General features: G+C 41.5%; 1 protein-coding gene across 1 annotated transcript in view; it reads right to left on the minus strand.

Annotated features, from left to right (window-relative positions):
* MBTPS1 (membrane-bound transcription factor peptidase, site 1) overlaps positions 1–16,361 on the minus strand; it is a 61,336-nt gene that overhangs the window by 29,308 nt on the left and 15,667 nt on the right. Inside the window, exons 2-9 of the mRNA XM_012648178.1 lie at positions 14,105–14,588; positions 12,779–13,036; positions 9,854–10,057; positions 8,259–8,369; positions 7,687–7,796; positions 6,231–6,347; positions 5,578–5,645; positions 1,345–1,447 (exon numbers count right to left, since the gene is read on the minus strand). Of these exons, the coding sequence (XP_012503632.1) occupies positions 1,345–1,447; positions 5,578–5,645; positions 6,231–6,347; positions 7,687–7,796; positions 8,259–8,369; positions 9,854–10,057; positions 12,779–13,036; positions 14,105–14,267 (1,134 nt within the window). The 5' untranslated portion in view covers positions 14,268–14,588. The remainder of the gene's footprint in view (positions 1–1,344; positions 1,448–5,577; positions 5,646–6,230; positions 6,348–7,686; positions 7,797–8,258; positions 8,370–9,853; positions 10,058–12,778; positions 13,037–14,104; positions 14,589–16,361) is intronic.

A 16,361-nucleotide genomic window follows, 5' to 3' on the forward strand; every position in this document is an offset into this window, starting at 1 on the left:
AACTGTTGTCAAAAATAAAGAAAGAAACCATTCAGAATGATCAAGATAACCGTACGACTAACTTGGGATAAGATTTTAACTAAGTACTCTCTTAAGCTTCCTACAAATTAGGGCAAAATGAAAAGTACAATAGGGTCTCATATTATGTTGGAAAAAAGTATACCAATTTGGAGTGAAAACTCTTTCCTGACAACCACCCATAAAGGAATGTGGAGTGAAGAGATCTGCGCTTGTGACTGAGGAACATTTCTCAAAATGCCATTAAAAACAAGATCTTGATGAAGGCCAAGGACACGACACCACATCACAGTTCGGTGACAGTGCTGACACAGGGACACAAAGACACAAACTGGCAGACACACTGTTTCCCAGTATTCGACAGCACAAAGAACATGCTCAGGGAGCGCAGATGAAAGCACACACAGCACGGTGCTGGCACTGACTTTCGCCTAAAAGTGGGGTCTACCAAACCATGGCATCAAGTCAGCGGGTCAACTCCGGGAGGAGGCATCTCAGTGAGTGAGGCGAGGACCCCTGGGGGTGCTGACACTGTCATGGTACTGAGGTGCAAGAGGAAGACCATCCCATGAAGTGCTGCAGGGGTGGACAAGCAGGCCCACAGTGTTCCCAGGACGTGTGAATCTTTCTGGGGACTTACCCGAGACCCCTGAGCTTGGCACATGTCAAGTCAGAGCACCAAGAGATGGTCTGCCCCAGAAGAACGCCAGGGGCAGGTGCTCCCCTCACCCACTCAGTAAAAGAACCTGCGTACTGCTCCGCTGAACATCTCATTTTGAATCGAACTTTGTTTTGATTGGTAAAGGAGGGTGAATTAGTAGCACAAATAAACCCCAAGCAGCTGAGTTACTAACTTGGTGGAGTTATTTCAATTTTGTCCAGCTAACATAATTATTTCTGTGTTAGTGGAGTTGATATTAAGGTGTTCTCAATGTCTTCTCCCACTTCTTAAGGCCAAAACCAAAAATCATCTCACCTAGCATAGAGGAGGACTGCTTATCTTACTACTAGTTAGGACAAGTGGGCAGGAATCCAATTCACCCAAGAAGTGAGTTACTCAGAAATGCATTAAAAGAACCGGGAAACACCACCTAGAATTGGCCAGTGCTCTATGAGTGGCTCTGGACTGGCCAGTGAAGCAGCAGGTGTCGAGGGGCAGTTCTCCTGTCCTCACGGCAGGGCCAGCACCCAAAGCTCTGGCTCAACCTGTGAATCCGAAGGCCGGTCTGCCTTACGAGCTTATCATCCATGCACTTACAAATACACCCCAGGGCTCTTGAACAAATGGTTCCATTAGCCACATGAGACTAATAACGCAAAGCATACCCAGGTTGTCATTCCCCTTGAAGAAAAGCGAGCGATGTTATCTTCAAAGTCAATGCCGCCTACTCCAATCACATCCATCTGATCAGCAGGGTTATTCAGCGTGCTAAATTGAGTCACAAAAAAACAAGGGAAGAGACACAATTTAAAATGAATAATTCAAATATGGTCAAATATTCCAAGAAAAATCTAAGACTTTCTTAGGTTCTTCTGTGAGGAGACTTGTGCAACTCTGACAGATTGCTGCTCCTCACTGACGTCCTGTGAAACACCATGTTCCCTGCCACCTTTGTGTTGTGCTCAAATTATATCCACTCACCTGGAAAGCCCTTCCTTTCTCCTCCTCCCTGTCAACATTATCACAGCTGGGCCCAACTCAAGGCTCACTTTTCCCCTCGCTACTCAAGGCTTTGAGAATCTCCCCTTGCTCTGAACTTCACAAGACTTAATATGATCACAATTCACCAGCTAATTATACATTCTTATATCACTTTCTAATTGTTCCAAGTATATCCATCTTGCCTCCCCAACTAGCATTAGATGCTTCTCTGGGAAGAAACCGTATCCAGCCATTTGCATCTGCTAAGGGTAGGAAGTTTTGCAAGCTTTCAACTGAGCTTTGCAGTGCTGCTCCGCCTTCCTCACAGGTAACTGTGGGCATGACTATCATTACTCTGTAATCTTGAGCTTGTTAGAGGAAGCCATTGGATGCAATACCACAAGCGCACTAGATCTGCAAAGAAATTATAATGAAATGAATAATGACAAAAACATGTTTAAACTATAAAGTCAAGATGAAGTTGAAGTATTTGAAAGTATGGAACAGTTATTAATCTGCATTTCTAAGCTTTATTACAGCTCCACTACCAAAAAAATGAACTCTTTGGCAATTCAGTAACTACAACAGATTCCAAGTGGCTTAGGAGATATTAAATAATACCAAGAAGTTCTAGAGCATGTGCTTTTAACCAAGGATTCTAAACTACACCAAATCAACAGTGGCACTGCCTTCTCAGCTTACTGGTCCCGAGTATGCTGCCAAATGGCCATTCAGAGGATCTAATAAGTGACTTTCTACTGGCTGATGCTAGAAATTTACAAAGTTCCGTGAATTCAAGGAGCAGGAGGGAGTATAGAAGTCAGTGACAGAAACACTCACTGAAGTTGACCAAAAAATGCCATCTTCCCATCCTCCCTCTACCTGTCAATCCCAGTAATACTCACTGCACTTTAAACCCTTAAAAAATAAGAGAAGGCATCAAGAGGGAAGAGCTAGGAAATAAATTATCATTCGTACTGAAAGGGAGGAAGCTACAGTTGCAGGTTCGCTGGCACCACAAAGTCTAACAGTGTCAAGAGTGTGGGACCCAGAGAAAGAGATCACAGGAAGGGGTGCCAGGGGACGTATGCCTTATTTCCAGAGGTGCTGCTGTGAGCATGTTACTGTCCTGGGACCAGCGCTGGGAGCAGTCCTACTGGACACCCAAGCAGTAAAACACTAACTGCCACAGACTGGGCTGCAGTGGTCACATGCCATTTCGCATCACTACTAGAGACAGCTGGCAGATGTCCAGGTCTGTGTGAGGCACCACAAGCATACACATAAGGTAGAGATGGGCTTTCCTCTCGAGGTTTTTTTCCTCTAATACACTGTAAATTCACAACTCTTTGATAAGAATATCAAGTGCAACTGCCCACAAAGCCACAGGGTTTTAGAAAGGCGACTGGTGTGTGACAAAGCAGTCAGGACAGCGTGTGAAAGAGCCGGTAATCCACACAGGTGTGAAACGGAGGATCAGCAGTAGGGACAGGTAGAGGGGACTTGCAACACACAGTGTCTACTGGAGACAAGACAGCAAGCCTAGATTTGAGGAAGATGTGCATGGAGCGGTGGAAAATAACACTGAGCCAAGAGAATTCTGGCAAGAGTTGGCAAACCATGGCCTGTTTTATAAACACAGTTTTACTGAAACCCAGCCATGCTCCCTCATTTCCACGCTGCCTATGGCTGCTTTCGCACAGCAGTGGCAGAGCTGCGTAGCTACAGTGGAGACCGTACGGCCCACGAGGCCTAAAATATTTATTATCTGACCTTTTACAGAAAAAATTTGCAATTACAGGCTAGAATATCAAAGACCTTGAAAACCAAGAAGAAAAATTTGATCTATTAAGCAATAATATTCCATTGTAGATTCCTGAATAGAGAACTGCTAGAATACATGTTTTAACAGTAGAAATACAGTAAAAAGGAAGAAAAAAGAGCAGCTACCACTCACAGAGCATCAGTACTCCGTCCTTTCCCTCTACTATCTAATTTCATCCTCGCAGTCACGAGGGCAGGTCCCATGCGTCTGTGACAGGTGAGGAAGCCGAGGCTCAGAGAAGTGAAGCCCCCCTCAGCCTGAAAGTGGCAGGTGGGACCTGTCTGTTTCCACATCTGGTTCCATCCCTGTCCATGCTGGAACAGCTGGGCTGGGCAAAGACTACAGGTAGGAAGACGGCCTAGGAACACTGACAGCTTGGGTGACTCTGAACTGATGAGTGCCAGCCTTGAGTTGGCAACATCAGAAATGGGAGAAACATTTGAAAGGGAAAACAAGAAAACCTGACAAGATGACTTAAGAATTGTGTTTGTCACAGTACAGCTACAGCTAGGATATGTTCAGGCCACTTAAATCTACGATGCACAATATACATCACTGATGCCAAGGCAAAATCCAAACCCTGGACCTCTCACGAAGGGACAGGATCATTTACCCAACTGTTAGTCTGGAACCATGTGACTGCCAACATTCATGTTTTCTGAGCTATATAAACATTAACTCCACATAATTTAGCCTCACACTGTGCCCTGGATGATTTGCGTAAACTCAGTTAATCCCCAAGACAACTTGCTTTTCCCTGGCAGGCACTTCTAGGACGTCCCAGCAAGATGCAATGAGTGTGCCCACATCATAAACACACACCCACCCCATGTGTGCCACGGACGAGCACACTCAGGCAGGACACATGGCAGGACACATGAGCGCACACACCTCTCTCTCCACTGTTATCATGGCACGTTGAGCACACACTCTGTAATCTTCCCTTTTCTCTTGGTGGTGATCTTAAACCCTTTGTCACAGTACCAAACTGCACACATCCTGGGTACTCAATAAAGGAGGGCAACAAACATCCTCCTACAGAAACCTTTCAGCTCAAGTAATTATTTATATACATTATCTACAGAAAAAAAATTCAGACCTGCAGGTAGAAAGAAAACTGAGATCCCTAACCAGACAAAAGTTGACCGGCTGTGAATGACAAATGTTTTGCATCTCATGCTGCTCAAATTCACCACAGCAGCCTGGTACGAAAGCGCGCCTCTGGGCCACCATCCTCTCTGCTGCCCTATCTGATCCCACGTCCACTCCCAAAGCACCATCTGGTCTCTGTCAGGCCCCAGCACTCCTCCCTTGTCTTGGTTTCCTTGCGTTCGCACCTGATCTTTCCCAGAAAGGCAGGCACCTTGCCTATCTGCCTCCTCACCACCTGTGCTTGTAAATAATGAGTCTCATAAGTACTGCTGAACCCATTTCTCTCCAACAGATTTACTTTCCTGATTGATTCTGGAGGGAAAAAATAGTTAGAATAAAAATTAATGTTTACAAGGCCGGACGCAGTGGCTCACGCCTGTAATCCTAGCACTTCGGGAGGCCGAGACAGGCGGATCGTTTGAGCTCAGGAGTTCGAGACCAGCCTGAGCAAGAGCGAGACCCCGTCTCTACTAAAAAGAGAAAGAAATTAATCGGACAACTAAAAATATATAGAAAAAATTAGCCAGGCATGGTGGCGCATGCCTGTAGTCCCAGCTACTCAGGAGGCTGAGGCAGTAGGATCACTTGAGCCCAGGAGTGTGAGGTTGCTGTGAGCTAGGCTGACGTCACGGCACTCACCCTAGCCCAGGCAAAAAAGTGAGACTCTGTCTCAAAAAAAAAAAAAAAAAATTAATGTTAACAAGCAAAGTTTTAAAAAAATTAAACAGAAGACTGACCATGGGCTGACAACTGCTGGAGCAAGCGGAAAGTACTTGGGGGTTCACTACACGTTCTATTTTCTGTATGATGAAAACATGCACAATAGAAAGCTTTACACAGATAAACTGGTATGCACAGGCAGGCGTACATATGGACAATAATCTTCCAGCCACCTGAGGGGAAAACAATCCCTAGGCTCATCCCTGTTGAGGCTACTCACCCATAAAGAGGTCCATCGTTGCCGATTGCAGAAACCATGATCACATTGTTAGCTGTTAACTCCCATACCTATGAAATCAGAAAGCATTTATTTAATGAAAGTCTAACACTTTTAAACAATCCACATATAATTTTCAAAACTAAATAAATAAATAAAACCCACAACTTCTAAAAATAGTCCTAAAAAAGAAGGAAAGCCTCCTCAAAATAAAACACTAGAGACAGAACAGGACCCTGTCTCAAAAAAAAACACAACAAAGCGCTGGATGATTACAGAGGTGAAGATGTCTGACAACTGCCACGCCCAGAGAGGACAACACCCCGAAGGTAGGACTGCGCAGAGCACAGCGCAGACACTGGCTTTCCTGGCTTTCCGGTCATTTTCAGGAAAAAATGGGGTTATATGTTTAGGTAAGAAAGAGTCAACAAGGCACCAAGTGCTCCTTATGAACACCTATTTCCCAGGCCTCTAACCCACTGAATTTATGACACGCGGGCCATTACAGTTCATGTCATTCATCATTTGTCCTCACAAAGCTGCCACCACTTGGGCAAAAAAGCTACCAGCACGCTGGAAATGACACACAGCTGGGGTTGCAGCAGAGCAGGAGCCGACACCCAAACACGACGTCTGTGTGCAGTGACTCGGCTGACCTTGTCAACAAAGGGATGATCCATGAAGTCGGGACCGCCGATGCTGAGGTTCAGCACATCAATCTTCTTCAAGATGGCATAGTTGAAGGCGTCCAAAAACCAAGATGTATAAGATACCTAGTTAAATTTTAAAACAGCCCTTTTAGTGTTTCAGTAAAAGTATCAAAGTGCTATGACAGTTTTTATTTCTAAGATTCTTAAAAGCATAAAGTATTTCTCTTAATATTTTTTGATTAACTTAAAACTCAGAAATAAATTCCAAGTACAAACGATGCTCTGGAATATAAAGTACCACACCCAGAAATTCTAAGTCCTTGGAGGTGAGCGCACGGAAGAGGGAGCTGTGTCCTGCAGGTAGCCTCCCTCTCTAGGTGTGACGTACAGCTCTTCGCTCACAGTATGCCTTCCTAGACAAAACCCTAAACTTCTAACTGCCCCTCTTAGAAAAGGATTTATCCTAAGACACTTCTACTAAGTCAAACACTCCTAAATAGTACAATGTTAAGCACTTCTAAGTAGCATGTTTTTGTCTAATACTCTTCATTCCTAAATAGACTGAAGGATAAATGGCAGCAATAACAGTGATTTCACAGTATTAGTTCTCTGATGTTCGATTCTTCCTACTTTCCTTACAGAAGTCATGTTAGTTTGTAGATCACCTTAAGTTTACAGTAGGCAGAGAAGCAATGTAATAATGATTGAGAATTATATTTTTAAAAGGCTTTGAAAAGACCACATATTTATATTTATTTGTATATGCCGAAGAAGTTCTAGGCGGAGGTATAAGAAATTAAGAACAATATCACATGGGAGATGTGGGGAAGTGAGGGAAGACTCTGCTAGATGAGGACAGGGTTGGGAGACGTACCACTGCAATGCCTTCTGGTATTTTTGAGCTATGTATTACCTATTCAAGAATTAAATTAAAAAAATAAACAAATACTAGGATCCTCCTCCTTTTCTATAAATAGTTTCCAAATGAAGAATGAGGGAACAAAGCTTGTACATTCCCATTACCCAACAAGATGCTAGGTGCGGGCCACAAAGGTAAATAAAACAGTCCCCACTCTCAAGGTGGCAGGAATCTAAACAGGCAAATACATAAACATACAATGACTCTACCACGGAAACACAGGACACGGAGGCACAGAGGCCCTGGGAAAACCTGCAAGTGAAGAAGAAACGGGAAATCAAGGAAATCACTGTATGTAGTAGCCTCGGAGCAGGGTCTTGGGGTTCAAGTTAGAGCAACAAAGGGGGTGGTGGGAGGACAGAGCCACGTCGAGAGCAGAAGGGACGGTGGAGAGACAGTGCAGCACACAAGGGGTGCAAGAAGTAGCTCAGCATCACTGACGTGTGCTGCTTTTAAATGGGAGTGTATAGTCCAGTGTTTTTACTAATTTTTACATTTCAATATCAATTCCTTAAAAGTTTCAGTATTCCTCAAAACACCTACCTGATTATTGGTAAAGACCCTGAAAATATGAAGTTCTGCATCTGGAGCAAATCCTTGGCATTCCCTCATACTGGCTATCACACCTGCCACAAATGTGCCATGGCCCAACCCTGTAGCCCATAAGGGGAAAAAGAATCCCATTAAACACAGTTGATAATGTAGGCCGCAACGCAACACTCCAAACCATCACTTCCACACAGACTCCACGCTCCGAGTCCTGGATGGAGAATCCCTGCTGCCGCTTCACTCAGAACTCACCTGACATGAGCACAACTTGAAGGTCTAGCCATACCTACTCTCCTCGAGACAAGAGTTGCTCCTCTACAAGGCATCCTCCCCACAACACCCTCCCGACAACACCCTCCCCACCAAATCTATTTTCCAGCATCCTCTGAGATATTCAGAAAAGCTTCTGCTATAAGAAAAGGCACAATAACTTGGGTTTGTCTGAATAACTGTTGACACAGACTGTGGAATCACTAGCACATAGAGAAACAGACCTAACACAGAGGAAGGGAGTGATGTCCTAACTCTGTAAGTCACCATGTTCTCACCGCCACACTGAGACCTACCATCGTCCAGGGTTCGCTCGTTGGTCCAGTTGGTTCTCTCCTTCACATTTTTGAAGTGGGGATGCTTCTCGCTCAGCCCAGTGTCAAAAACAGCAACTCTTACATTAGCACCTTATTCCAGGAAGAAAGAAAGTAACTGTGTTCGGAGAAATCATCTCTTTTGAATTTTTACCTGTAAAATACATTCCCTCCTGGGACCCACAGAAAATGACATGTCATGCTGAAGCCTGCCCAGAATGCAACAGGTTAGGTCAGATGCTCCAGGGGTTAGCTAGCTGAGCCAAGAATAAGAAAAAGGGATAGTGGGAGAAATGCCACCATTTGCTGCTAAACGAGATTTGAGAATCAACAAAATCTCTCTGGACCCTCAACTGTCCCCAATACTCAGGAACGGAACACCCTCGCCCACTCCTAGAGGGCTCCTCCAGGCTGTGGGTTGCCATCTATGACTGATCGTCCCTGGTAATTTACTACATGTCTCCATCCCCCCATCTCCTTGGAGCCGAGCGTGGCAAATGGGGGAAGCAGAAACTATCCCTATTCCTGACAAGGACAGCAATTTACTCAATGCTGCTCATCTACAACAACAAACTCTGCAGAGCAGTACTATTAACAACACGTGGCATTAATTACATTTCAAGGAAAATCATGATAGCACGCACTTTTCTGTAACGATGAGTCTATTTCAGATACTGGCCAAAAACCATCTGTACCAATGTGAAATATGATTGGCCTGTCAGATAAAGAAATTCTAGAATACATCCAGAAAAAATACAAGATACTTGTATTGTTTAACAGCTAACCAATGTAAAGAGGGTAATGTCTTTCTGGTATGAGAGTTGTTTACATACCAATACTATGTTAAATAATTACACAGTGATAACTATCAAAATTATTGCTACTTTTTTAAAAAGTACAAATAAAACTGGAAACAATTTGGTTTGGTGACAATGGTTTTCTAATGATTAGAGAATTTGTTTTGTGAAGCAGTTCTCACTCTAAAAAGATAAAACCAAGAGGAGACAAATATTTTAATAAAATGTCAGTCCACCAGAGTTAAAAATTTTCAGGGGGCTAAGATCAAAGGAGAGGTAAGAGTCTCTAAGTCAAGGAGATATGGGAAAAGATATCTAGACCCGTGTGACAGCCAATTACTTGGTCATTCTGCATACAGGGCACTTAACTCACGTGATAAACTAGTTTTCATGAAATTGCCCATGTCAAAGCGACCATCTTTGAATTTGATCTTTTTCCCTGAGAAATTACAGACCTTTGCAGTACTGCCAGCCAGCTCAGGCTGTGAAGCAGTGCTGTGTGTGTTTGTGTATATGTCAACAGAAATGACTACAATCTGCCCCTTCTAATATCAGAAATGGTAACAAAAATAAGACATAAATGGTGACAATTAGAAAAGCCACAGAAACCGATGCCTGGCATAACAGGAATAGAAGATGAGGGGTAAATGACTACGTCCAGCCCAACAAACAGTAAGAGGAGCAGGCGTGTAAGGCTGCGGAGCATCGGCACTAGGCACTCCCACAGACGGAATCCCTGGACACCAGACTTGTGCTGCTTCCCCAGTTATTAGCACACACCTGTATACCCCATCTGCCAAAGCACATCTGCCTGCAGTGTCTGCGCAACCTGGCGTGGAATGGCTCTCAGCAACCGTCTACTCGAATGCCTCCCTGTAGCATGCCAGAAGCCAGAGCCCAGGGAGAGACTGGCTCTTCGCAGGGGACGAGATGACTGCCACTTCTGGCTCCATCGGGTTTCATTGCAGGGCACTATGGGGTCAGCTAGAGACAAGAAAGAGAAAGGTCAGAGCAGAAGAGGAAAAACAAACTACATTGCACCTGTCAGGCAAAACAAACATTCCAAATGCAATGATGATGATCTCTTGAAATCCTATTTGAAGGAAGTGGGATTTTCTCCCTTTTCTAGAATTTTCTCAATGTAATTATAATCATAGGACATTATTTAACTGTCAATATTATTCCCAAATAGCTCTTTACTTGAAAATTTTGAACCAAGGTAAGGCGAAGAGGAAAATAAAGCTGACTGTGATACTAAAACTGAAGAGAAACTTGATTTATCATCAGTAACTTGTTCTCACTGTTCTGGCCAAACATCAACAGGACCTTTTTCAAACTGTATATTGCTCAATATTGTCAGTATTCTTATCTGCTAGAATTTCACCTTTCAAAATACAAAGGAGTGAGAGATGGGGAATTTTTGATGGTAATGGAATTATTTTACACCTTGATTTTGTTGGTGGATATGTTTGTCAAAACGTGCCAAATTGTACTCCTAAAAGATGAATTTTACTATCTGTAAATCTCTTTATTTTTAAAAAATCAAGGAAAAAACAAAAGAAATACCACAAGAGTTTTCCCTTTACCTTTCAAAGTCCACATCATAATGATGAACAAATCATATTTCAAATGCATTTTAAAAAGAAAAATACTACTGCAGTTCTATTTCTAAAGCAAATTACTACCACTTTTATTCCATCCTTACCAGGCTACACCCATGGAAGTACAGGGACTGAGAAAATACACAATTGTGTCAATTCCATTAAATAATTATTTGCACAGTCCAATAGAAATCGTTCTGCATTGAAATTGTCACGTCGATGCGGATCTTTAAGTCAATAGCATGAGACAATACTGGAGTTACTAATTGAAGAACAACATTTAGAACAAGGAAAGGATCTATTCTGCTTTACCTTGAACATACCAGACTAAACCTGAGGTATTATATTCACTTCAGGGCTTCACAGTTTAAGAACAATTTAGCAAAACTGTAGTGTATTCAAAGGAAAACACTTAAAATGGTGAGGGGACTTGAAACCATGTCATCTGAGTAACTGCTGAAGGAACTGGAGATTGTTAGCTTGGAGAGAAGAAACCATCAAAGGGGATAACACACGTATCTTCTAATATCAAAAAGACAGATACCTTCACAGTATCTCTAAATAACGTCTTGTGGAAAACAGGTTAGCTTTGTCTTATGGCCGGTGGGATAGAGCCAAATGGACGGGCTCCAGAGTGAGACACGTTTCAGCCCAAAATAAAGCAAAACCTCTACCAATAATTTTATCACTTACAACATTCTGAACACTCTGCTAAGCTCTCTTCGCATTCATTATTTCTTCTCATCTTCGTGACAACTGTGAGGTAGGTAGTATTATCTCCATTTTATGGATGAGAAAAATTGAAGCTTAAAAATGAAAAGGAACTTAAAGCTCAAGGTCATAGCTAACTTCAACAACAGGCACATCGATAGGTAAGTATCTCCTTAGGAGGGTGTCAGGCCCAGCCCCGTGACAAACAGTGGAGATGGTGTAGAAGGCATACCCACCCTCACCGGCCCAGGAGGGTCTATGACTCTTGTGCTAAAATTAGGTATCTCCTTATTTCCTAAAGCATTCTAGAGCTCTTTAAGATAAATGAAATGAAATAAAAATAAAGTAAAATGGCACAATGTATACCTTTGGCTAATTATACCAAATTTCATTTGCTTTTATCTTCCTGAATCATTTTGAGGTATTACTGCTTTTTAAGAAGAATAATACAAAATTACCTAGACTGACACAAAAGGCTCTGAAGAAGTCAGACACCTGAAGTCTACAGCTGACTCAAGAACTGGCCTGTTGTACCATGCAAAATAGTTAACTTTTCCTTGGTGTTGTTTTTTCAAAAAATGCAGCAAAACCTCAGAGGCTCTCAGGCCTAGTATATGAAAGACAAAGAAATAAGAGTAAACTTTTATTTCTTCTTTCTTTCAATGAAAGAAATGATAGTAAATAATAATAGAACCAGCAATTTATTAACGTAGTTTATGATAAATAGGAAAAATAATCTTTCCTTTGATAATACATATACTTTGGAAAATATCATGTAATAAATATGCAATTTATTGTTTGAGGATAAACTTTGTCTGGACGAGCCCAATTGTAATGAAGTAGGAAAGACTAAGCCCTCAAGCTGAAAAGCAAAAAACCAGATTCCTTCCATCCTCGCACCTGCACAGCTGATGACTTAAATAAACCCAGCTGAGGCATGACTGTTCATGGTCAGGAGACTTTGAGAAAAACAAGATGAAACCTAAGGAAAAGATCTTTTGCAAGAGTGCCTTAAAAAATAAAAACACATACTGAGAGAAGCAAAATGCAAGCAAAGAAGACACACAAAGACATGGCCTTTCCTTTCCGCATGTCAAGGGGGCACAGCCTCCAAGTCTAAAGGCTCTGAGACAAACCTGGGTGAAAATCATTCCAACAGAAACAAATCACTCCCATCCTCTACTGTAAACGCTCATAGTTTTTTCTACCAGAATAGCATGAAGCTTCTTTTTAAAAAAAAAAAAAAATTCTTGCCAGGAAAATGTTCATAATTGGTGAACTAGATGAAAGGACGTGGGTATTCACTGTACTATTTTTCAATTATTCTGCACTTCACAATTTTCAAAGTGAAACTAAAGTGATATAAAACCTTGCCCGTGATCACAATACTCACACTCAGCATACTTGAGGGAACGAAAGACTTTCCGCTGGGGTGTTACCCGTTTGATGTTTGGATGATCTTCAAGCGTCAGCAGCCCCGCTTTCTGCTTTTCTTTTATCTGAATCACCTCAAAATCACTAGGGTAGTCACTGGATGGATTGTTTCGAGGTATAATTCTCCAACTGTCTACTTCACTGCTCTTCAGGGCACTGGAAATAAATGAATTCCTAGCTTTGGCTGTAAAGTATCCATTGAAAGCCACAATATATTCTGAAACCAATGACCATAAATAAAAATAAGAATTTATGTACACATACTATAACGCAGACTGTATTATATCTAATATAAAATCTGGTAAAAGAAAAACTATGTATCTTAAAGTCCACAGTGAAAAAGAACCCAAACCAAAAAAACTAGTTTAAATGCCCTGACAGCTGTTTGCAGAGCTTTGAGTTAAAACGACGACCTATGTGAATCCCCTGATCACACAGAATACATCATACAAAACCAGGTACCTGTGATAGTTTTTTAAAAAGCAAATATCTACAGAAGTTTAAATACACAGCAAAGAAATGTACATGGCCGGGTGCGGTGGCTCACGCCTGTAATCCTAACACTCTGGGAGGCCAAGGCAGGTGGATGGCTCAAGGTCAGGAGTTCGAGACCAGCCTGAGCAAGAGCGAGACCTCGTCTCTACTAAAAATAGAAAGAAATTATTTGGACAACTAAAAATCTATATAGAAAAAATTAGCCGGGCATGGTGGCACATGTCTGTAGTCCCAGCTACTCGGGAGGCTGAGGCAGAAGGATTGCTTGAGCCCAGGAGTGTGAGGTTGCTGTGAGCTAGGCTGACGCCACGGCACTCACTCTAGCCACTTTTAGACTCTGTCTAAAAAAAAAAAAAAAAAACAAATGTACATAATTCTTTCAAATAGGAAAAAGGAATTCAGAGAACTGAATGCTCAGTTTTATCTTAATGAAAATAACAAAATTCCAGAGTGGATTTTATTCTTAGTTATTCACATCTGGTCACTTGACCTTTAGAACATAAACATTCAGCACCTCCAAACCCCCCACCCTCACCAGCTACAATGACATCTGCTCTGCGGAATCAAGTTGCAGGTAAAAAAATTAAGAGTGTCAATTTCCTTGTTTCACATAAGCTAACTCTATCGGGGAAACAAACTTAAGCAAAGTTAATATCCACGTGCTATGCACTCACCCCATTTGAAATTTATTGTAGAAAAAGGGGACATGTTCTCTGACAAAAGCTAGGGTTTATATTAAGTTTGAAAAAAATAGGATAGGAGGTCCTAACATTTAAGACAATATCATTACCATATTCCACAACTGTCGATGAGAATTCCACCTTCAAAGTCAGGTGGGAACAGCCAGGGCATGGGGCCTTTTCAAAAGATTTCTTTTCCAGTCTGTCACCCAGATGTTTCTTCCCACAGAGCAAAACCACTAGCAGAAGCAGCCAGATGTTGACAAGCTTCATGGTCACAAGTGAATATGGTCATAAAATTGCACAAATTCGAATCACACTTTTCTTCCTTGATTAAAAGTGAATTTTTGTTTCGGCTAAAAACTGCAACATTGCTGATCAGCCATCTTACAGTCTTGTCCAACGTAAATAAAAGTTAAATCCCATGGCCTTTAGTGGCTTGGCCTGAAAAGAGGCTTTCATTTCTTTCTCCGCTTCTTCTCCATCTTGGACATGAGGCTTCTCTCACTCAGGCCGAGACAACTGAGTCCTATACTCCATTTGCGCCACAGAACCAAAGTCCGACAGAGCTGATCAGTCACTCTGTGAGCCAATCTATGAAACAAAAAACAGCACCCATGGACATCAGTAGCGCACTGACATGGCCAGGTACGATTTACTTATATTTACAGTTTAAGTAAGAAGGTTAGCCAGGCACAATGGCACACGCCTGTAGTCGCAGCTACTTGGGAAGCTGAGGTGGAAAGACTGCTTGAGCCCACGAGTTTGAGTCCAGCCTGGGCAACATAGTGAAACCCTGTCTCTAAAAAGTAAAATGAAATAAAGTCAATTAAGAGGGTCAAAAAGATATCCCAGTTATAAGACAAATGAATGTAAAACACAACCATAAAACATCTTATTATTTCATTTTTATTTACACATTTTTCACTGCTTTCAGGAAAATATAAAGTTTTAAAGCATCTTCAAAAGTAAAAAGGGATAAAATGAGAAAAGTGGAAAAAACTAAGGATAACAAAATAACACCAGGCATACTAAACACGTTGTCCCTGAGCATCCCAGCAGCCAAAAAGAAGAAGGAATCATAACCCTTTGCTTGTGATCCTTTACTTTGCTTCTGTTTCAGAGTCTGTATTTTCCTATCACTTGCAACTCTTCATCTCCAGGACATTTCCCAATCAGCACTTCACTTCCCCAAAATTTCACCAACTTTTCAGGCAAATTCTTGGTATACATCCTTACTTTCTACTGTAAAATTAACACCTAAGAACAAACTAATTTCCATATAAGTTGACTTGTTCTTAGGTTAATTCATATTTAACACCTTCTTTAAGGGACACTGCTTTAAAATTACCCAGATTTTAAAATATTTTCTGCCGATTCTATGAAAAAAGCATGGAAGGGTTTTTATTGTCATTAGATTTATTTTATCTAAAGCCTCAAACTTAAAAAAAAATTAATCCGCTAGTAAATCTGTTATAAAACCAGATTACCTCTTTACTGGAAATGATATGAGAGGACAGTTTGTGGGGGAAGCTACTACTAAAGAAAAATGTTATCTGAGTATTATCTTACACAAGGGCATAGATATCTTTCAAAATATCTGAACTGTAAGAAACACTGAAATTCTTCACAATGAAACAACAGAGCAGCAGTAAAAAACAATGCTGGCTGCAGCATGCCTAGAAAACTCAGTTGTACAGATCACATCTGAGACATCAGTAATTCAATTAATAAATTAAACAAGATAGGCCTTGTGCTGCTTGCTTTTGGAAAGAAAACATTTAGGAAAAGGAGTTAGCCATCTTTCAAGAGACGTATGTCAAGGTGTTAAACTCATTCTTCTGGTAGAAACTGGTGCTTTATAGCAACAAAGAGTTTTTGTTTTCTGGAACTATCCATGTGTGCTTCTACAAGCAGAAAAACATTGATAAAATACTATGACAGGTTACAGTATCTAAAGAACTTTTAAAGATTTATTAAACAGGACTTTCACTGCTGTAATAAAAAACGATCCCGAAAAACAAGCCTATCTCTAAAACTGGCACCGGAGACTAAGGTTAGTAGAAACAGAACTCAAGAGAGAACAAATGAAATTTTTAAAATTATGTCCGTCTCAACGAACTTCAACCCCAAGAGCAAAGACATTAAAAACAAAGACCAAAACAGAAAAACCAGAGAGAAAGAGCAGAGGGCACTAAAGCCGCTCTTAACATATTTTACCGCAATCCACAAAGGAGTGAGCCGTGGTATTTTAGTTTGTTTATGCTTGACGCTCTCAGCAATGGGGTATCACAGAATATAATCATATGAAGCATATACCTAGCTTCATTAGAGATTACTGGTCAAAGAAAATAAAGCTGGTGATAA

The sequence above is a fragment of the Propithecus coquereli genome, unplaced genomic scaffold (genome assembly GCF_000956105.1).
Source record: "Propithecus coquereli isolate 6110/MARCELLA unplaced genomic scaffold, Pcoq_1.0 Scaffold280, whole genome shotgun sequence".
Lineage (NCBI taxonomy): Eukaryota > Metazoa > Chordata > Mammalia > Primates > Indriidae > Propithecus > Propithecus coquereli.